This window comes from Pungitius pungitius, chromosome 7 (genome assembly GCF_949316345.1).
Source record: "Pungitius pungitius chromosome 7, fPunPun2.1, whole genome shotgun sequence".
Lineage (NCBI taxonomy): Eukaryota > Metazoa > Chordata > Actinopteri > Perciformes > Gasterosteidae > Pungitius > Pungitius pungitius.
The window spans coordinates 9,041,875-9,065,742 of NC_084906.1; the positions used below are offsets into that span (position 1 = coordinate 9,041,875).

At 44.0% G+C, this 23,868-nt stretch overlaps 1 protein-coding gene across 9 annotated transcripts in view; it reads right to left on the bottom strand.

The window, feature by feature from the left end:
- The window catches only part of ptprfa (protein tyrosine phosphatase receptor type Fa), a 230,788-nt gene that overhangs the window by 131,278 nt on the left and 75,642 nt on the right, over positions 1-23,868 (bottom strand). For all 9 annotated transcript variants that reach the window (XM_037470081.2, XM_037470080.2, XM_037470078.2 and 6 more), the window contains exons 4-5: positions 21,800-21,935; positions 795-983 (exon numbers count right to left, since the gene is read on the bottom strand). In XM_037470081.2, coding sequence (XP_037325978.2) covers positions 795-983; positions 21,800-21,935 — 325 coding nt within the window. The remainder of the gene's footprint in view (positions 1-794; positions 984-21,799; positions 21,936-23,868) is intronic.

The window sequence follows — 23,868 nt, forward strand, 5'->3', positions numbered from 1 at the left end:
GTCATTGAAGGAAGCCAGCCATCTGTGCTCTGCTGCTGTGGGACTGCATGTGACAGAGAGGCTCTAAGAAACAAATTGAAACAAATTTCCGTGGTATTTGGTTAATTATACACAGTGTATTTGTCACTACCTAAGGCCCAGTATGCCACATGGGGAAGAAAAAAAATCTTCATAGTGGACTTCAAAGCGTGTGATCTCCTAGAGCCTGTCTGTCAGCTCTGGGGCGACAGAGGATGGGGGGAAGGAACTTGCTCTTGCTGTGAGGGCTGGCGAGGAAAGTTGGGCCCTGGGTACGTCGTTCTGATGATGCGTAGGTGGGCGCTTGCAACTTTTTGGCGAGGAGTGAACGGATTCTATTTTCTCACGGCGAGTGAGAGAAAGGGCAGCTGACAGGGTGTGTGCGTGCGGCTCGGGTTGCTCAGCCAGCAGCCGTCCAGTTCTGCTGCGAGCTGGAGAAAGATGCCCTCTCTGCTCCTTTTGGACCTCGGCCACCTCCTCACAGAGCCCGCTTCACAGGCTCAGCCTCTGCGTTAACATTCATCGCTGTGTGGGGAGGGTTGAGCACTGTTGGCACGCCGCTGCTCCCACACAGGTGCTGCCCGAGGCGATGACTGCTAAGTCTGGACCCTTTTATTTCCATCACAAGCTTATTTTGCGTTCTGCTTCCTGAAAAGTCATTTAGGTGTTATTTTTGAGAGAAATGACATTGGTAACCCTTAACCTGTCAATGTTCTGGGTGGCCCCACCTGGTGTAAATGCTCATGTATCACTCAGCCAGTACACAGATTATTTACCTGAACGCAGCTGTTTTATCCGCCCGTTGCTACTGCCGATGTCCACGGGCAGGAAGTCTTTGAACCAGTAGATCTCCGGGTCGGGGTTGCCGCTGGCCGCACACAGCATCGTGGCCGTGCGTGTTCGCTCCACAACCTTCAGCTGGGGCCCCATGTCAATGGTGGGGAAGCCGTGGGGGATCTGGTCCTCTGTGACAAAGACGCACACAAACAGGCATGAAATTCAAACAAGGCCAATTCCAACTCCCATGTGAATGCCGCCGGGCCACTGCATGACTGATCCTTAGCGCAATTTCTCGCTGAGCGGAACAGGTGCTTAAAGCGGACGGCCGGCCCCCGAAGTTATATAAATGAAACATAATAAAATGATTGGCCAAAAAGGCCCATTTAACACCTTGATCCGTGTCAACAGTCTAGAACCTGTCGACCCTCGTCTCGTATCATTTTTTCAGCATCATAAAGGATCTTCTATACCAATAAGGATTTAAAAAGAGACTCTCAATCCTTCTGCAACTATTGGTTTTGAACTGATAATGAAAATAAGAATGATCACCTTTGCAAATAAATTAAAATAAACATGACAAAAAATGGAATTGGGCAGTGGCATGCCAATTTAAGCTGCAGTGTAAAAATATTGTGCTTCCCCTCAGGCGAATGAGACACAATTCCTGTCTCCTTATAGTAGTTGTATTAATGAGTCTTTCTGTCACTCCACAAATATCTTTCCGTTTGATTTTCTATTTTGGTTGTTTCCCTTTAAGCTCTTACATTTCATTGTTGTTTTGTATTCACATACAACGATGACTAATTTTTTTCAACCGGGGTAAACAATCCTTCACCAAAAAATAATGACAAAGATTTTCCTTAAATGTCAGCATGCAGCGTGACGAGCTTCAAAAATGAGTCCTTAAGTTCAACAACTTCACGAACATATTCTGCTCACTTGTCACTGAGTGCTTGAGTAATCCACTTTCACTTGCTTTGCACTTTAAAGGGAAGTGCTTTGCCCTAAAAGGTGCCTCATATCAAAATCCAATTCATTGAGAAGCTAGACTGTTCCATTAGTAGCTCAACTGAATTTTCAAATTACACTTTGAATGGACATAATGGCATCAGAGGCTGAGTCTAAGGAACAACACCTTGAACATCAGCACTACCATTAAGGCAACAGACTGCTTCTGGATGTCAGACTCACCTCGGGCAAACTCTCAACTCTCACCAGGACACATCAATAGACCACCCTCCCCCTCCCCCCCGTTGGGGCAGTCCGCCCCCTTAAGGTTGTGAACCTATGGGAAATATTGAAAATTAATTTAATTCTTTCTTGCTTACAGCATTAAAGTTGTTGGTGGTCAAACAAATGTCCAAGTCAAAGACACCACATGATATATAACAAAGATCGGTGGGGCGGGGGGGGGGGGAGAGGGTAGTTGTTGGATGCTTTTTTTTAAAGAAGAATTTCCCTGATAGAGGTTTGCAGATGTCCTGCAGACCGACATGCCTGACGCGGCGGATGAGGATTACTTAAACTCAGGAGTGAGTGGAAGTGCTGGGAACACATTCAGCAGAAAGAGATTTGTGTTTCATTTGTGCTGCTGTCAGCCATATTGTTTCGACACATGCCATGGTGTTGCATGTATATAAGAAGATGCGTCTCTAATAGTGATCACATTCATAAATTGTCTTTATTTTAATCCATTCATGTCAAATAGAAAAGTGAGAATAACAACCATTCTTATACTGCTACGTCACATTATTACCACAGTTACTGTATTTAAGGGGGCCCTCTCTTAGTCAATTAGTTGAGTGGAGATTGGATAATTACATTTAGACCAGAATAGTACAAAGTATGATGATGGATAGTGGCAAAGTAGAAATGTAGCCTCTGTGCCAAGGACACAATTAGTAGAACAATGGAGAGTCGAGCTACAGCTCCTGGGTTTGGGGTTTAATATCAAAGTATTTTACTGCTTGTGTTGGTTTTGAATGCAAACCTTCACAAAAAGCACATGATTTGAAGTGAAGGAGAAAAGAAAGATAATATAACTCAGTGCTGCCATGGTCAATGAAAAGTCTGTGCATGATATACACTTAACAACTTGTCCTTACTCCGCTGTCCAAATATGACAACTTTAGCTTATTGTTTGCAAAAAGGGCCAAAATGCCAAAATCAATGAATAAGAGCATCAGTCCACAATGAGAAATTATAAGAGACTATTTTATTTTTTCTGGGATTCATTTTCATGACTTGTGCTCTTTTTGTGTGTCTGAGAGCATTCAGATGGAACATCGCTTAGACAGGCTCATCCATTTGAAGTGATGAGTTTGAGTTCACTCTCAGGGTGACTGTTTGTTTCTCACTGGCGCATTGAGGTAGTGTGTTCCAGCGCTGCTTGTTATTTACCACAGCTTCGCTGTCTTGACCCCCAGAGCTGCTTGAAAACAATTATCAGCTCTGGAAGCAGTTAAGCCATGTCCGCCTTGACAGCCATTAGAGTCCAAACAATCTCTGAGCAAACATTTGACATTCAAGCAGCGCCATGATATTAGCTACGGCTCAACGATTTGTTAAAATTGTTTAATGGCAATTGCCAACTTTTCACTACCAACAAAAAATAGTCCTTCCCCATCGCCATTCATCCCTTTGATAAAGCAGATGCCAAAATTCCCCTCTGGAGGAGCTTTAAGCTTTTAATAAGATCTACCTGGCAAACGTAAAGAGCAAAGGAGCATCTTGGTGTGATGAGGGAGGAGGGCAGGGGAGTAGGACCAGGTCTTAGTGGGCAGTTAGAATGTTTGGGCAGTGCAATACCCATTAAAAGCAACGAGTTGTATGTACCTTTTTAATAGGTACAGATGTTCTCAGTAGAAGGGGAAAAAAACGTGGTGCTTTGGAAATTCACACTTATTCTGCTGCTGCAGCAACATTGTTGATTTATAATCAGAGATCCATCCACATATCTATTTCTATCTATTCTACATGCGGGTCCTTGGCTGGGCCGTGGGAGACAAGATCCAGAGTTTTCATTCATTTCCGAGCATACTGAGCATATTTCAACGTGATCCCTCAATACATTTCATGGAAAAAGCGTGAGATTTTAGGCCTACTGGTGGCACTGGTAGGTTGATGTATCATTTTGAAAGTGACTTTTGAGAAGAAGGGAACAGTTTTCTTCGGTTTGTATGATGGTAGTGGGGAGTACTATACAATGTACGGAATACCAGACAGAATTTGTCTATTGTGAGAGATTTGTGGATTTGTGAAAACTTTGGTCATCAATCCCAAAAGGTGGTCCCTCGTATGTCTCTGTCCACTGAGTAAAAACAGCCACAAACGTGTCATTTACAAAAGGTGATTGAAAAAACAATTGTGGGTGTCCAAAGCTGATGTTTTCATGCATTCAACACCCTCAGAAAAGTATGTTTTCTTTAAACAATCGCCAAAACTCCAGCATTTATAAAAGCAAGAAACAAAATTATCAATAGTTTCATCCTTACAATGGATCATGAACAAATCATGCTCCAAAAAGGGTTCTGTCAGACAAAGCAGCCCCAAAAAAATTGTGAAATTGTGATTATTGTATTCTACATGTCTCACACCACATGTTGACACAAATGAATAGTTTGAAGTAACTAAATCCTGTAAAATACATCAGCTTCTGAGCTCCTCAACACAACTAGGAACTGATTGAGTCGGCTAAGACCATCAGTCACGTGACAGAAATCTGGGAAACACAGAGCAGACGGGGGAGAGGTTGAGATCAGAGGATGTACCACTATGAATGGTTCAATTAATATAACATGTAGAGTCCTTTCTTTTTTCCCAAAATTGGAAGCCAGTGTAGACACTTGGAAATGTGTTGCACATAAAGCTGACTGAGGTCCTCTATCCCACGCACACACTCAGAGACCAGTTTCCACTTTCGATAGCACACGGCCCTGCCAGATGACGGACCTTCCATGTATCCATCAAGAGAGAGAAACTATTTCCATATCTCACTTATCTCCGCTAGTCTCTGCTGTGTATGCGCACACATGTACACAAATCCTAATGACTGAACACTTACACACACAGGAAACTCGTCCCCCCACACACACATGCTAATAAACTGTGAATGGGAGCTTTTTGAAGCCGGGAACGTCCCCTCGGCGTCTTGTGGAGTTTACTCTGAGTCCACAGAGTTATGCTCAACAGCTTCAGCACATCCGCACCTGTCGCCTTTCGAACCGTGAGGAAGGAAAAGCAGCTGGCAATGTTGTGATTGTGGCAAACTGTAGGGAACTCAAGCTGCGTAAAAACACTGTGGGAACGCCTCTGCGTGACCACGTCATAAAGCACGTGTGAAATCAAACCAATGGCGAGCTGGTACGTCATAGGCGGGCGACGGCGGGACCAGGGCGCTATAAAGGGACCCGAAAGGCAGGACCATTCATCTCTGTGCCTTCATCTAGTGCGTGTGAAGTTTTTTCTAGTGCTATGGCTGAGCAGTTTGTCCAGTGTGTCCCCCCGTGCACCAGTTTCATTACGGGAAGTGACTCACACGCCTTGTGTGTTGTCTGCCTGGGCGTGGAGCACGCTCAGCTAGCCCTCGAGGGGGCTGTGCAGACTGTGAGCGCCTGTCATGGCACTCCCGTCTCTCCCGTCGAGCCGTCTTCGCTGAGGACGGCTCGATGAGGCGTGCTCCCCGCGGCTCCGGTCCAGCTCGTGCTGAGGTAGAGCGCCGGGTGTCTTCATGGGGATCACAAATGGATCTCGCGGAGGATTCCGGGACGCTTGAGGCCTTTTACCAGCCCTTCACCGCGGGACCCAGGCACTCGTTTCCGGCGTCGGAGGCACGCTCTGCGGCTTCCTCCACGCCGGACGAGACGCCGCTCTCATGTTCCTCCAGCTCCGAGGAGCTAGACGTGGTGAGCGTAGAGGCAGCGGAGGCTGACGTCGAGGCGCCTCATTTCCCCGCTGCCGCCAAAGAATTTCACGAGGTCCTCACCCGAGTCGCTGACAGGTTTCATATCAGCTGACCGGCGGGTAAACAGCAGCCTACTGCTTCCGATAAGCTGCAAGAGCAGTTTTTGCCTTCCCGTAGAGTTCCTCCGCGCCGGTGCTTGCCGTTCTTCCCAGACGTCCACACTGAGGTGTCGGCGTCCTGGGGTAGGCCAGTGTCCTCCCGCGTGTACAACCCGCGGGCCACGAAGGAGACGGCGAAGTCCGTCGGCCGCTCCATGGGAGCCCTAAGAGAGAGCTACGGAGCGGCACCTTTGGCTGAGCCACTCTAGCCTCAAGGAGAAGGACAAGGCCTTCCTCCTTGATGCCCCTCTTTCCCCGGGCAACCCTCTTTGGAGGTGCCATCGGGGCCGTTGCGTAAACTCCATGCGGAGAGGTGGCAGGCAGACGCGCTCGATTCCTTCCTTCCCCGACGACGCCACGTCCGCATCGTGCTCTCCTGCTGCGCCAGGTGGTGCAAGCTCGTTGACAGCCGGGGCTGCTTGAGGACGGCCCCGGCCGTCGACGAGCTTGCACCACCTGGCGCAGCAGGAGAGCATCGCGCTGCGCGCACCCCCTCGTTGAGGCTGGGCCGCAGCACGGTACGCTCGGACGGGGTCCTCTCGCGGTGTTTCAGGCACTGAAACACCGCGTATGGTACACTTCTGTCCAGCCCTGACGGACCAGCATGTGCTTGTCCGGTCAGACAACAGCCTGCACTCACGGCTGCTGTACAAGCTAGCCCGCCAGATCCTCCTGTGGTCCTTCGGGAAACTCCGCTCGTAAAGAGCGGTTTATATCCTGGTGTCTTAAACCAGGGGGTAGACACCCTTTCGAGGCAGGGGCCGAGGCCCGGGGACTGGAGACTCCATCCAGAGGCGGTGGAGCTCCTTTGGAGACACTTTAGCCGTGCCGAAGTGGACCTATTTGCCTCCAGAGAGACATCTCATTGTCCTCTCTGGTTCTCCCTCTTGCACCCCGCCCCACTCGGTTTGGATGGTATGGTACAGGCGTGGCCAAGAAGGGTGTGCCTGTACGCTTTTCCCCCGGTTGCTCTGCTCCCAGGGGTTCTGGAGAGGGTCCATAGGACGGCTTCGGGCTACTATTAGTAGCCCCGTTCTGGCCCTAGTATGGTTCGCGGACCTATTGTCGCTCCTCGCAGGTCCCCCGTTGGAGATTCCCGTCAGGGCGGACCTGCTGTCTCAGGCATCGGGGTCCATTATTGACCCCTGCCCCGAGCTTTGGAAGCTATGGGCGTGGCCCTTGAGGGGACCCGCTTTTTAAGATCCGCTCTCCCGACCGAGGTTGTGGAGACCATCTTCCACTCCAGAGCCCCCGCCACAAGGAGGCCGTATGTGGTAGATGGTGCCACTTGGTGTGGGGAACGACAGCCAGACCCAGATAACTGCCCGAACGGTCCAGTACTGGAGTTCCTGCAGTACGTTTCCCCACAGGTTTATCCCAGTCTGCTATCTGGTAACTTCACACCACGGTCACCTGCTCATATGGTGGAGTGGGTATTGCGTTCCCACAGCGTTTTTTCACGCAGCTTGAGTTCCCTGAGAGGGAACATCTCCGGTTACCTTAGTTCCCTGAAGGGAACGAGACGCAGCATAAACTTTGCCATACACCCGGCTTGCCCGTGGCACTTGATTCAGCCTTTCAGAGATGAATGGTCCTGCCTTTCGGGTCTCTTTATAGCGCCCTGGTCCCGGCGTCGCCCGCCTATGACGTACCAGCTCGCCATTGGTTAGATTTCACACGTGCTTCATGACGCGGTCACGCAGAGGCGTTCCCACAGCGTTTTTACGCAGCGTCTCGTTATCTTCAGGGAACTAAGGTTACATACGTAACCGGAGACGTTCCTGGGAAATAACTTGAGTAACCTTGATTTCTGGAAATATTTTTGAGTTGCTTACTTTGTGTTTAATTGGGGCGATGGTGGCGCATGGAGTAGTGCAGTGCGCTGGGGGCCGCAAGGTTGGTGGTACGAATCCCGCTGCGCCATGTGCCATGTCGAAGTGTCCCTGAGCAAGACACCTAACCCCTAATTACTCCCCAGGCAAAAAAATGTAATGCATGGGTATGCAATGTAAGTCGCTTTGGATAAAAGCGTCAGCTAAATAACATGTAATGTAATGTAAATGTAATGTTTAATAATTTGACCGTAAACGTTAATTAGTATTAGTTAGTTAGTAGTTAGTATAACTGCACAAATAATCCAGGCTACTCAACGTGATCAAACCATACAATGAAAAACAGAGTCATAACGAATGTTCATTCAACCAGAAATATGGCATTGGCACAGCTAATATTTTTTTGGCGTACCGGTAATGTGGGCTTTTTCTATATGAAAAACAATGAGGTGAAAAAGGTATCTGTAGTAATATTTGTTTGCAGTCTGCTATGAATCTGTTAAGAACATGCCAAATTAGGACATGATATTTCAGTATAAATGTATTTTATGGGTGGATCAACATTATAGAGGCAGATTATATAACACAAGTATTAGTCATTACCTGTAACAGCATAAGGGGCATAATGTAATAATAAAAAACATATCTGACCAAGGCCATGCTGCCACTCTGTACAGGTGACCACTCGAGATTGTAAAACACAAAAAGGGTCCTTGTAGAGGTGCAACCTTCTGACGCATTTGATTTCAAAGATTAATCTAAGAACGCCTACACATGGCCACATCATTAGTTGCCCAGATGCTGTAACACAAGCCAGCACCATAGATAATGTAGTTTAGTGTTGAAAATAAACTTGCTATTACTTAAATTATCAAAAACTATTGACAGCAAACCTCTTTAAACTGTGTAATCCAGCCTTGGTTTTGATGATCCTTATGAAACTCCCAAGCTCATTATCAAAAATGTAGCTAGAGTGGAGAGGGGGAGAGCGGATTAAGTTTAGAGTCAAGAGGGACGTAGACCAATAAGAGAATATAACACGAGTGACTGGAGACATTACATTACATGTAATTTAGCTGACTTACATTGTATTTTAACCCATGGCCATTTTGTCTGGGGAGCAATTAGGTGGCATGGCACACGGGGCAGCCGGGATTCGAACCGCTGCCCGCAGCGCATCACACTACTCCATGCGCCACCATTGCCCGTTAATTCTCATCATCAATCATCGATTGTTGGATTGAACATGCACTTTGTCTGCCGAATGTCCCGCTGTGTTCCGTTGAGATGATTGTAGTATCACTGAGTCTTCTGATGCCAGTGCAGGTGATATCCTGACAGATGGCTTTCACAACTGGACAAGACATTTATAGAAAGTCGCCACAAGTTTGAGACGACATAACCAAGCAGGGAAAAGAGCGAGCACAGACGCCGATAAATAAAGTAGCTGTCAATGTCACCCAATGAGATTTAGGCAGACGGGTATGAAATCTGATGGTTTAATTGCTTCTTTATCAGCCGTTGGATGTCTCACGTTGGCGTGCATGTGTATGTGCCTCTGTCATTGTAACCCCTCCACACACACACACACACACACACACACTGTGCTCTTGTGTACCGTAGGCTACGTTTCCCGGTGTGAGCTTGTGAGCCTGGAAGCCGAGTGCTGGGCCTGTTGTGGGGAGATAAACAGCGGAGGAAGATGGTAGATAGTTGAGTTGGGAAATCGCTTTGCTGCAGAAGCCACTCCAGCAACATTGAACCTTTAGTAAATATGCCTTTTTTAAAAGAACATATGGAGGATTAGGGAAGGACGAGCGAATCCCTACAACACTTGCATTTGGGGACTGAAAGAAGCATGCATTAAGCACGGATTAAAAGTTGCTGTGCGTGGAGTCCAGCGTCACTCTCTGCAGAATGCTGCCCTGTGTGAACGCATGAGGGCGAGCCTTGTATGCAAAATTAGGTTTGCTGAAGTCATGAATATGTGAGGCCGCGCTCCAATCTGAACAAGTTCAGTCGGGGAAGGGAAGGGGTGGGGGGGTTTCGGTGCTAAGTGTTCCGGAACCGCGGCTTCTTGCAGAGGAGGTGGGGGCGGCCCGTTGGACCTGACCTGTAGCTGTAATTTGCATTGTTGCTTTAGAATGAAAGGATTTGTATTCCCCTTTAGAGAGCATTATGCCCCAAGCTGCTATCCATCATTCTTAGCAAGGTGCCGTTGACAGATAGAACGGGATATCTCTTTTTATTCCAAACCAACAAGGGCTCCAGAGCTGCACGCCTGTAAACGCGGCCCCTCCAGGTCACACAAGGTAATTCCATTCCTGGCAGGAGACTTAATTGGTACGATCATGTTTTGTTTCAGTCCCTTTAGAAGATTAGGTAGGGACACAGCAGCATTAATGTTTGTACCTACTGGCCAAATTAATTGCGACTAAATGACTTACTTAAGACAGAGATTGATTGGCTTTCCTGCTTCCCAGCTTCTTAATGAAGAGGACATAGTGGTCTTTATAATAAGCTAGGAAATGGATTCTAGACCACAACAGTCATTGTCGTATTTCTCTGAAGTGGATATTCATGGTTCCTAGAGGATGAGTACTTACAACCGAACACATTGACATTTTCTCATCTGAGCAACTTATCCGCAGGAAAACATTTATCTTCCAAATGTCAGGATGCCTGTCTGAGAGCCTGCGTGTTCACCTCTGTGATCGTCCTGGTTGTCAGTCCATATAACTAGCATGGTTTTCCGTTACGGCTGTATGTGAGTGCAGGTTCTCCTCTCTTGACACTTTTCTGTTCCTTCTAGTTTCCACTCGTTCCAGGGCAGTCAATCGTGTTGCTGTTTAAAAATGAAGACAAGTCTGGTTCTGCGGCTATTGGGTCCTGTCCTGGACTCCCATGACTCCAGAGATTTTGAGACTGTCGCCATGGAAATTGGTGTCTGATGGTTTTTAAAAGCCCAAATATGAGAACAATTTTCAATAGCCATCTTTATTTTAGGTTCAACTTTAACATTTTTGTTTGGTAGATATTTGTTTAGGTGGATGTATGCGCAAAATTTGAAGACATTTGATGGATGAACAATTTCTATAAATAACGCTTCTAGGTGTTTGTTACAAGCATAAAAAAATAACTTTGCAGAGAATGCTACTGATCTCCAGATAATGAACAGTAACCTTTTTTTGATGCCTCGACTTTTCCTCTTCTGTCAACCTGAAGCATCTTTCAGTTCTATACAGCATGTATTGAGGAGATATGAATAAAATGGCATGGTCCCCAGAAGATGCACCCAAAAGTTAAAATCATTACCAAGGTGATCAGACTACAGATTTTGTAACGTAATGTTCTAAACATACCACCACAGATTAAGATTGAGTCTTGTTATTTTTTCCTGGTCATTGTACCAGGCTGTGGATCATCTAGGTTATGATACCTGTTATCTAGAACCTATTGAATGCCCATCCAATGGATGATGCCATCTTTTCTAAATCTTTTGTATATGTTGCTTAGTAGGGCCTTAGATTTAATATTTGTTGTTATGAAATTCTTATGTTTCAATGTTCTTCTTCCACAAAATTACAATATGTGAGAGAATATGTAATTAAAATTACAAAATTAATTATATATCATGCATTATGCACACAACGCATACTTCAGCAAGTCTACGGTGCCTGGGATCTTTTTAATGTGGGTCACGACTGTCTTCTTGAAACGCTTCATCACTATTTGGTACAATAGTGTACAACGGGACCATTCAGGCATTCTGAAGTTAAACTAGTAATGTGAAGTTAAACTAGTGTTAGAAAAATGGTATTTCACACTGGTGTAAAATCATTAACAGGACATTTATTTAACTACTTGCAAGTATGGAGCAGAGTTGAAACATACAGATCATGCATCATATCTACTCAAAATGATTCTTCCTTTGGCTTTGGGTTACATAGTCTAAGGTGACAAACATCAGAGGGGGGGAAACGGTGTTTCAGCTCCCAGATCAGCTCCCACTGGTCACCTCCGCATCGAATAGAGAGATAGCATTGTCCTTCATGATTGAAGGAGATGGAAGAAAAGCTTTGTTTGGAAAAAAACTTCACATGAGTACCTCAGACGCTGCTTCATCAATCATCCTGAACATTTGATTGTCAAGATTGAAGACTTTTGTCCACTCAGGCAAATCATTATTTACGTTTTTCCAACAACTAGACAAACACATATTACAAGAATATCTCTAGAGGAGCTATTTGATTCCCTATCTGAGAATAAAGTAAATCATTGGTTGTTCATCAGTCTTAGTTATTTTAATTGAATAGTACAGCTCATATCATCTCCCTCATTGCAACAATGGCATTACCAATCAACGGCATTTTCATTGTGCAATATACCGAATAGGATGCTGCACCTATTTGTGTCTGTGTGTTTCAACAAACATCCTGCCCACCAAATTTACCAGGGAGGGGGAAGCCACAGCAGCTCCCCAAGCATTACCATTTCAGCCAGTTGCCACATCAAGCACCTTTTGTCCCAACACAGAATATTCTGCCAGGGCTGTCAGATAAACACACATGTTTACTGACACAAATCATGCTGTTTGTCTCTTTCAGTTTGTGAAAGTGTCATCAAGTGTTGGTCTGATTGTAGACTCTTTGTATAAATAACACATGATACCATTGGTTCCATAATAATAGAACACTGCGTATCTGCATAGAAACAGAGTGTCCTCCTTTTATAACGACTATGGTAGTGATTTTACCATTAAAATGTACATCCCAAGTGAATGTAAACCCTGTTCAATCATACCAGATGCCTGACTTTATCCCATGGCCTACTCCAAATAACTCACACCCAATCAGGTCACGTCAATCAGGACAATCAAGCGTAAGGTTTCACAGTGTATACCAACTGGCTGTTGGAGGAAAGCGAGATAAAAGAGGCAGCTGGTACCGGTGTATTGTTAATTTTGAAAACGGGAAGCGGGAAACGTCAATACTAGTCCCAATCTCTGTCAGCTGACATCACATATCACAACACATGTAAATGAAAAATGAAGGGCAATTGTTTTCAACTGTTAGCTTGACAACTAAACAGTCACATTGTCAGTGAATCGAAATGGGGGGCATGTTCTCCCAGTCTCCAGTAGAAATCATTCCTTTGAGAGTTCCATAGTAACGTCAACATTCCATTCCTGTCCACCACAGCAGGTCATATCCAACGGAAACCTGACCAGTGTGGGTAGAAGCTCGCCAATTAAAGTCGGTTACAGGCAAACTAATAAATATGTGCCATTAGCAGCTGATCATAAATCCGGAAATGAACAACTTCTGTTCACACCTTGTTAAAGTTTGGTCCCATATTGTTTGAAGTGCATGTTTGCACTACGTCCCATGGACACCTGATGGAGCTCCCACTGACAGAGCAACAGGAACTGATTGGGTTAATGTGCTCGAGCAGCTTGTAAACAGCCCTCAGCTTCTCTGTTTAATGTTGTGTGAGTCTATAACCCATTAACTGCATGACTTAAGGCCAGAAAGAGCACTTACAAATCATTTCAAGAAACCCCAGAAGTCAATAAAGACCACCGCAGCAGAAACCTCATCTAAACAGACTGCATGGGGTAATCCTACACCTGAATGTGATGTAGGAAAGATGGCTGTGCTGGGGTAGGGGCCGTGACATGTGGCTTGGTTTCATGATGACTTCTAAAGACAAATCCAAAAAGCGGTGGATTTTGAACACGCTACTTAATCAACTAAGAGTTGAGTACTGAAAGTTGGCTTTGCATTGGTGGGTGGATTTGTAATGACTGGTAAGGAAGTTATCCGACACAAAACTGTTGCCAGGTCGTTTGTGCGGCTGCTTGGGTTTCAGCACTACAATATTGTACAGAGGTGTGGAAGTGACCTGTTGCCCCGCAGCGCTGGGGAGTAAAAGGCCAGGAAGGTTAGGGCCCCTGACCTGACCCTGCAGGGTTCCCTTCTGGACATATGTAGGCTTTACACACCTGTTTCCGGAGGAGGACGTGACCTAACTGCATAGCTGGGAATCATGTGGTGCTACGCACGCTTCCACGCTCTACAAAATTCTGTCCGTTAGCTGAGGCCAATGTTTCATTGACTTCACTCTATATATACATATTTATTTCTGTTTCAACTATTTACGGTCTTTCTTTAAGAATTTTGAGGGAGATCAGTACCTAGGTTAGGTATTCAAAGGGATTTTAAATATAAACGTGTGAGTACACCCTGCTGTACAAACTTCACTTGTTTCCTTAATGGCCTGATACAAGCATTTGAAATTACACAAAAGGTAATATACTGATGGTAACAAATGTCATTTAACCCCGGACAATGTAGTCAAAAAGCCTGAATGACAACTCATCAAAAAATGTCCTCTATTGTATATCATATTTTTTTGACGTTGTCATGGGGACGTGGCATGTGGCAGCAAGGGGCTGTTCCATTGATATTTACACCTTTTAAAGTATTAAACGATTAGGGTTTAGGGGGAGACATTAAGATTGGGCCAGACGGGTTTCTCCTCTACAATGACCCTAAAAAACTATAACTTAATTTCTAAGGGAGAACACAACAGTCCAGAAGAAAAAAACGGGGTCATGTGGAGCATGTTATTGTGTTTGTTTACATATATGCCAGTCACATTGTGGTGTGTACTTATTTTACACATTTGGTCTAAAAAAAACAAAAAAAAACTTTTTGTCAAACATTCCCTCCGCCTCTCAGCCCAAAATGGTGTTACCTGACATAGTTGCGTGTGTCCATGATAGGATTTCCGTGGTTCCCCATAGTTACTCGTAATGTGCAACGCCTTCCAGACAGGCAGCAGACAGCGCTGAATGCCACAGATACGTGCAACGAAATCCAATGGCGTGTTTTAAAGTTCCCCCACGCCTGGTGCTTTTGTTTTCCTGCCTAAGTACAGGCTATTGAGTTACAGATGGGATTACATAAATAGTGAGCATAATACGGCATGGCATCATGTTCACACACTAACAATATGAAACTTTAGACCGCGGTAAACTAAAATCCCGCATGGAATCCGATGTTCTCTCACGACCCGGCCCACCAAGTTTGAATAGACACATGGGGTCATTAAAAGGGAGTCACCTCAATGCCAGGAGGGGGGGGGGTTCCAGTTTCAATGAGGTCCAGCTGAAATGGCAAACTGTTGTATGTTAACATTCCTACATTTGAGAGCAGACCGGCTCATTCGTTTTATGTCTGACGGGACACTGTTGAATTAAAGAAGAAATGATGGCACTAACACTGGGGGAACAAATGCAGAAATATTTCTTTTCCTCACTTTTCCTCAGTGTTTCAGGAGTCCGACTTCTGTCTAACTAAAAGTGATTTCGGTGTGTGGAATTATAGGGTGTTATGGTCTGCCTGACAAGACGTTTTGGTATGAACATGAGTTCCACCAGCAACCTTACAGAGCCCAAATCTGACAATTTTCGAATGGGAGATTTCGACATATACCATTTCTACACCAGACCTCCAAAGGCGTTTGTCTTATCAGTGACCAGTCATACCAATACTGACTGCCCATTTTCACAGTCTTACCAGCCTACAGGTGATGTATTAAATGGTTTTATGCCAAGTACATGATGGCTTCTACCATCCAGTTGCAGGCTCTGCATTCCTTCAGGAGTCAGCATTGTTGAGGTGGTTTTCTCATGGTCAAAGATTATTGACTTGCTTCCTATTTACAGAGTTTTCATTGAAATTAAATGATTTGTTGTGCTATGACCAATCCCGAATTTACAATAAGGGACCACATCAATGACACTAAAAAGTAGTTAAACACAAGAAGCTGATTTGACGGGTTTCAAAAAAATCAAAAATCTGTTGTTGGTGAAAAGGGTTACCCGTAATATCATCGCCCACATCCATGAGTTCACAAAGCCGTTCTGTGCTTCAACCTTAAACTGCAGTGTACTGCTTTCCTCTACAATAAGACATCCATGGGGATGTTTAGGTGTCCTCCCATTCAAGTTTGACCTCCAAACAAATTGATTTGAAAGCATCTGGATAACCTGCTGCGTTTTTTTTGGCATTATCAGACTTTGTTGCAGTGATGTCCTTGTGTTGCCCAACTTCGGCAGCAAATTTGATGAGTACAAGGTTCTGAGACCTGATAGTAACGAAGGTCAAATCTACAAAGATAAAAGGTGTGAGAGTTCAGATTGTGTGATTTGGCTTAAGGAGGGCTTGCGATGCTACAGAAGTGGTGAGCAGAGAGCGGTAAAACCTTTGATCCTGCCATGTCAAGATGCCGTGACAAATTTATAATTTAGCTGGTGCTTTTACCAGAACAACAAGAATCAAGACATTTTTACTTCTCAAAGCAAACTAAAAAAGTGCTGTAAGTGCCATTGTAAGTGCTAATAAAGTGCTAACTAGTCAAAGATGTATGCACTGACATACATCACTACAAACTAGTTACTTGTATGTGTACATGCCAATAAAGATGATTCTGATTCCCACTGGTTGGAGTAGAAGTGCAAATCGCCGATGCCGTTGGGCCAGGGGTGCCTGGTACAAGCTGTATCAGGATGCCTTGGCATGAAGATCAGCAGCTCTAATTAGGGTAGTTTTGTAGGGAGGGAGATGGGGAGAAGAGGGGATGGATCAGCAGCCTGCATACCAGAGCCACACCTGCATTTTTCAGCTGCTCTGTTATCACAGGACAGGAGTAAAGATTTATGAGCAGAGAGATCAGTTTGCTTCGGGAGAGCTGATTAAGGTTTGAAGGAGGGAGGCTGAATGGTTCACACAAACAGGACTATCAGCTAGGAGACGGATCAATTAGTCACATAAGTCACAAAAGTCAGTTCTATGCCCACAGTAATGTCTGGTTCTGCAGACTGAAATCATCGTGCAAGTGTCAAATCTGGCATTCTCTTTAGTCTCTATCAGGCAGCTTCCAAATAGCAGTCCACAAACCAATGGGGGACAGGCAGCTGAACAATTCAGTGGGAGGGTCTCGAATGTGCATGGATGGTAGAATGAAGTGTGCACTTATGTTCAATATATAGTAAATAATAACCCTAATTAATATTATATAGTTCCCAATGTACGAATAATAAATATAAATAACATAAAAATAAATAAATTGAATGGTAAATTTAAAATAATCATTGGAGTAAAGGTTGCGTGCCCCTTTTCTCTTCATTGAAAGTGGGTAAGTGAATTCTTAGATTTAAAAAGAAAAAAGTCTTGTCAACCCCTCTGTGGCTTATTCAAAACACACTAAATCCTGATAGAGAGGCAGTCTGTGGGTGTTTTTGGATGAAATCACAACCTGTGTTTGTCTTGACGACAGAGTTAAATATCATTTGTTTCCTTCTGATGTAAAATAACCTATTTGTGAGCTCATGATATAGCACCTGCTGCACCGACAACAAAAGCAGCTCCCTGATTCTGTTAGCTCCGCCTCCTCACTTTGGTGGCAGCAGCTGGACATGTAAATGTGTCCTAGCTTCTAAACACAGGCCTGGTGTCAGCTGAATCTCTCCTCAGTAAAACATCATGGGTTTTCTTTATTGGCTCATTCAAAGAACAATCTGCCAAGACAAAGCAAAGTAGGTATGAAGACTAAAGGTTACGAGAAAAGGAAAGAACCGTTGGATGATTACTTAGTTTGTAGAGCTCTTTTATCCCTTGGGACACCAAGTTGACACCAAGACAGCAGACGCATTGTTCCGTACGGTGTGGAAGGAAAAGAGACACCGACCTACGCACGGCCACTCCACCCTCATCAACAAATCTAAATGCTAAATATTGCATCAGGATATCATAAAATCCTTTTAATTTTTCATTTGAAAGGAGAATGGACACCAGACACGTTGGTATTGTACATTCACGTTTCTGATAGCATTTGACTGATGTCCATATGTTTGGCTCTTGGCCACATGTTTACAGCTGCTTCTGTTGCATTCAAGTCCTCCCTGAGGCCTCAAATGCAGATGCACTGTGACGTGACTATAATTCAGAAATATCTCCTCAAGTTGTTTGTACACCAGCAATATTAACCTTCATACAAGACCTTGGAAATTGGTCTAGAATGAACGTGTCGAACTAATGACCACAATCTTTCCTTAACTCTGATAATTATTCTTTTAACCATAATGGTGCATTCTTAACTTTACGATTAAAGAAATTATTTTTCCAGGCACGTAAAAATGTTTTCCTATAAACTAGTAGACAAAGAGTACTATTTGGCAGAGGTGGGACAAAGTCATTGTTATGCAAGTCACAAGTAAGTCTCAAGTCGTTGCCCTTGAGTCCCGAGTCAAGTCGAGTCAAAGATGAGGCAAGTCCCAAGTCGAGTCAAAAGTCTTACCATTTTAGTTTTGAGTCATTTCAAGTCCTCTTATTATAGTGGGGACGGGGATCCCTGGGTGATGGTGCGCTGCCTCACAGACCTAGACTACGAAGGGAAGGGTAATGGTGGATCGACTGTGACTGTGTTATAGTACTTTAAAACGGACGTTGACATAATGTTGGCGAGGATTTCCATCGGAGTCTGAATCCGGGTTCAAAAATCCAGATTTTTGTAAGCATGAACGAGCTGTCTCGTTGATACGGTAAAATGCTAGTGAGTTACGGTACATTCGATAAGGTGCTCAGCATGCGTTCAAAACTTACCTTTCTTTGTGCAACTTCAGGTGTCGAACAAAGTTGGACGTTGTGGCAGCTCCGTCTGTAATCTTCGACCCGCATGTTTTGCAAAGAGCAACTCGTTTTTTGTCGACTACCTCGTAATTTTTATAGCCAAACGAAACTATCTTCGGTATCATTTTTCCAACTGGCGCGTTGTTGCGCTTCATTGGTTGTCTTGCAATGTGCCTGTTTAGATGCTGTCGAATCAGAACCAGGTGGGACTGCAGTGATTGGATGTCGTGCAGACAGCGCTCTCTGCATACAGGTGGCGCACATTTTTTTGACAGATGCAGATAAACAGAGCGGCGCGGCCGTGTGAAAATGTTTTCCCCCAGTTTTCATGGGAAGTAGCAAGTCTTCTCGAGTCAAAAGGCTCGAGTCCAAGTGAAGGCACGAGTCATCGATGTTAAAGTCCAAGTCGAGTTGCAAGTCTTTGTACGTTTTGTCGAGTCGAGTCTGAAGTCATCAAATTCATGACTCGAGTCTGACTCGAGTCCAAGTCACATGACTCGAGTCCACACCTCTGCTATTTGGCATCCGTTTGAAATTGTGTGTTTGTTCACCTGATGAAAGTAATCTAATATTTACTGTCTTTTAGATCAGGTTTTGGTCTCCACCAAATCTCTCTCACAAGAAAAAACAAATTATGACTTGGCAAAGATATGTATAGTAATTAAACAACATTCCCTTGTTGTGTTAAGATGTACTGTACAAGCAGTTTTTAGTGGTCATAGTTAAAACTATATTATTAACACTCATATAAAACCTCAAAGTGGCCTCAAGCAAGGCATCCCAAAAGGAAAAACACAAAAGTAACTCAAGTCCCGTCAGCGCCGGAGACCATTGCTGACACAGAGCGAGCAGCAGAAGACAGGAAAGCGGCTCGCTGATGTTCATTCATTGCCTATCAGTACAACCAGCAGTTCCACTGCACAAGTCTTGTTTGGAGTGACAGGCTTTTGCTCATTGAGTGTCACAATCAACCGAAAGAGAAAATGTCTATGATGTCTCCGGCGAGAAAAGTGCACAACACCCACGCATGAGAAGTCATCTCCATCTGCATTGTACCGGCATCAGCCGCCGCCGTCTCTACCGCCTCCCCTCCCTGCATCCCCTTAAGCACTCTCTCTTTGTGACTGCACTCTCATTTCCCAGAGTCCTGCTGTCAACTCTGCTGCATCTTCATCCTCTACCTCTCTGTCCCAATTTTCCGTCTTTTTTCTGCACACTTTTTATGGGCTTTTTTCTGTTTAGTTGTATCCATTTCTTCTTTAGAAACCATGCTCTTATCGACGCTTCCATCCGTTTGTTTTTTATAATAAAATTTCCCATTCACGGGGCCAACCGACACGGTCTCGTCAGCTTCTTCGTTCATGTTTACTGTGGTTTGTTGTTGTCTGAAGTCATGAACGCTAGTTGGTGCTCCAGTATAATCGATCCGCCGAAACTCATCCAGTGAGACACGTCCCGCGGTGCAAAAATAAGTGCAGAAATGCGTAAAAAATGTTTAATGTGTTATTTTTTGTGTAATTAATTAATCTTAATTAACGCGCTAAAGTCCCTAATATATATACAGTATATATACTGTATATATATACACACAAACACACACACATATATATGTATATATATATATATATATATATATATATATATATACATACATATACATATATGCATATACATATACATACATATACATATATATATACACATGTATATACATATATATATACTGTACATGTATATATATTAAAAAAAACATAGTCACCCAGGTTTAACCAGGACATCCAGGCAGGAGAACATGATTAGTTATACTGCACATTTTACATAAGTGCATAAGGAAAATCATGACTTCTATACAACAACTTTTTTCCTTAAAGAAAGAATAACCATTTGAAAATAGTTATTTCTGAGAAGAGTTCTCCGCTCTGCATGCTGCACAATTCAGTCTAGGACTTCAAAAAACATCTCTGGTTACATAATCTCTCTAAACTACATATCTTGGTGACTCGTAACAGGTTCGGACATTTGCGAAACACCAGTAGAGAAGGAAAGGATTTTTATAAATTACCCCCCGCCACAAGCCACCTCCAATTACCTCATGTTGATGAGGGTACAAACTGGTCATATTAAAAGTTCCTTGAAGAAACAAAGAGCTTATTTCTTTTTAGAAACTAAGATTAAGAACGAAAGATTCAAACTGTGCATTCAATATTTGTTTGTTGACAGTGACTATCAACATGGTCACATTGTCTTTTAACAAGTCCCAGAGTAGTTTTGGAGGGAAAAGACCTGTTTGATCGGGGGGAGCTCTGAAGCTTTGAAGCCTCAGGCTGCTGCGAATATCTACATGGCAGAAAAAGTATAATAAGTCCTGAGAGAAAAAGCTTCCAGGGACACAGCCTTTTTTGTATATGTGTGCGGTTGCTCGTCTACCAATTAAACAGTCGATTTAAAAAATGTGTCTGGGCTCCATCTCGCTGGCAAAGAACAGAGATGTCTAGAGACACACCTACTGCAGGTTCCCAGCCAAAATCACTTTCAACACATTCCTGCTCACTGAGCACCAGCGCAGAGGGATTGGGCTCTATTTGAGGACTCACACATCCAGTAGTCAAACCACATACTGAAACACATAGCTGCAAGCCGTGTCTGCTGTAGTGTGGTCACTGGGGCACAAATGTGTCTTTGGTAAAGACACAACGCATGCAAAGCATTAAATAAACTGTTAAATTGATTTCATAGCAAGAATAAAGGCAATCATCAAATAATTACTTAGGCTGATACTAGTCTGAAATGCAAATTTGTGCGGAATAATCTTTTTTCTTTAGCCGCTATTTTTCTTTTTCCAAGCTGTCTTTGTTAACGACTCAGTCGCAGTATTGCTCTAAGCTGAAAGTTGGATAAACACCTTTAGAAGCAGACGCTCCTCTACTTCTGTCCAGTGTGATGTAAGCCCTGTTCAGACCCGGGTCTTAACATGATCCGATCCCAAGTGGACAGCTCCAAGTAAGTTTGGCAATAGAACGTGTCGGCACATGCGTCTCAAGTGTGATTGGATCTCCGGTGCCCACGTTGAATGCTAATGAACTCCTAAAAGAGCGTAGACCTTTTTAATAAACCCTGGACAGCCTCTGCCCAACCTAGCCCCAGACCAGAAAGCTCACCATTTATTTTTACACATCAAAGATGAAGACAGAACGCATTAAACGTGGCTTTTGCAGGTAAGAGAAATAATGAACCACAGGCATTTTTCACCTAGAACGACACACAGGGTAAACAAACAGGCATGTGCAGAATGATTGAGAGTGTCCACACGTGTGCACACGAGCACACAGGAACAAGAAAAGCCCTTGAGCTTCAGAGGGTGGAGGAGGCCGAGTACAGCACCACGAGGAACATCAGTGAGACGGGTCTTACCCTCTAAGACAGTGAGCTTGGCGCTGGTGTTGATCTCCCCCACGCTGTTGGTGGCCGTGCATTCGTAGATGGCTTCGTCGCGGTGAGTCCTCAGAGGCTGGATACGCAGCACCGAGCCATCGTCAAACTCCGTCACCTGGCCAGACGACAGCGGAGGAGGATTACAGCAGCATTTTGATATTTTGATTCAAATTCATGCCTGCTGAGCCGCTCTCCGAAACACGATGGTGTCTCCCCGACCAGAAAGCTTCCCCATTTGTTTGATGAACAAATGTTACTTTATTTCCAAATTATAATACCTCTGAGCCACCAAATAAGGATGCAATGATGAACTTGAGTAGAGGGCAGGTATGTGAGGAGTCTTTGCGGGGGGGGAGGGGGTGACTACTGTGGTGTGTGTGTGAGCCAACAAGCCCACTGGGAGGAATTATATTCTCACCCTAATGACGGTGGTGAAGAGAAAATATGAAAACTCTTCATCTAGGAAACTAATCTGCTTACAGAACTACCAAAGTAAAGTGTCCCGTACTATGACATTGAAAATACAAAAAAAAATAGAATAACAAAGGAAGGAAGGAAGGAAGGAAGGAAGCAAGAATCGCTCAATTAGTGTCTCCTTGAATATATGTGGATGCAACTGAACAAACTGCCACATTAATTTTTAAATTTCTGGGTAAAAACATTTCTCTTTTCATTTGATTGAGCAACTTAGTTTTAACAATGTCTTTATTCTAGTTAATTACAATTTGATGTATTTTGTGCTATCTTTGCATAGCTTTATATAGATGGATATTTTCCTTTTAATTTATGGAAAACACACTGAATTGCCAATTACTTTTGTAACTGTCCATTTGTGCTTTTGGGTTTAATGGCTGGAAGCAGTGGTGGTTCAAGGTTCCTTTTTTTCGCTTATTTAAATTGTGTGTAAATGCAACGGCCCATGATCAGACCTCATTATATTCATCCGATGTGAGGGGAATGTGAAGACTACTATATTAGAGGTCCACTCAACATGTGAATCCCAAAATTCTATTCATCAACACACACAATCATTTATCAGGAAAATATATGCAGCATTCAACTGGGAATGACACTCATGCATAGTCGGATGAGGGACTTTGTCCTGATGCAACACAATCAATGTTTTGTCAAAGCTCAAGGAATGGAAGCTGGAAACTCTTAAGAATTGTCTTCTAAGACCAAGATCAATAAATCTGTCCTTCTGGTTCCATCAAGGTGATCAGAGTTCTAAAAGCAGTGTCCCCCCGCCCCTCCTAACATTGTAACAGGGGTAGACGTCTGTTTGAGTAATGCTGAGCAGACAGGTTGAAGGTAATTCCTATTATTCACAACGACATGAACAGAGTGTCTCCTTCCCTTCTCTCAAAGTCTTTTGGGGAGGCTGGCCGCTAATGAGCCTTCCAAAGGCGCACACAGTCCTGTTAAACAAGCAGTTACTGTGTGCATCCACGCAGCTGCTAACGGCTAGGTTCTGGTCAGCTTCTCTCAAAGATCCTGCATATTATAATGCATAAAAAACTGAGGAGCTGCGGACCAGTGCATATGTCTCCTAGAGAAATGGTAGCAGGTAATTATACACATCAAAGATTTCTTTCAGACTTCTTTTGTCAAACCACACGAGGCAGCTGTATACATGACATACTTCCTAAAACCAGTGTGCTCCAGGAGCAGACTCACATGTCTATGGTCAGAGAATGGACAGGTAGGAGAGATTTTTGCACATTTTGATTTGTTTGGAAGAAGCCACCAAGGATAAGCCCATAACTGCAATATTTCAGCAATAATATTTAATGTGTCTCTGGCCACAAATAAACAATTTGAAGTAACCCCATCCTTGTTTTCCTAACCAAGCAACATTTTACTTTTATTATGCAGTGAAAATCAAGGCCACAGAGACCTCAGACTTAGGCCTGAGGTAAGCAGCGTCTTGGTCTTCCTTTAATAAGCGTGTGCGCGCGCACACACACACACACACACACACACAAGACCTGACAGCCTATAAGTTGCTGGCCTCTACAGTGGCTTATCACACAAGCCCACTGTGTAAC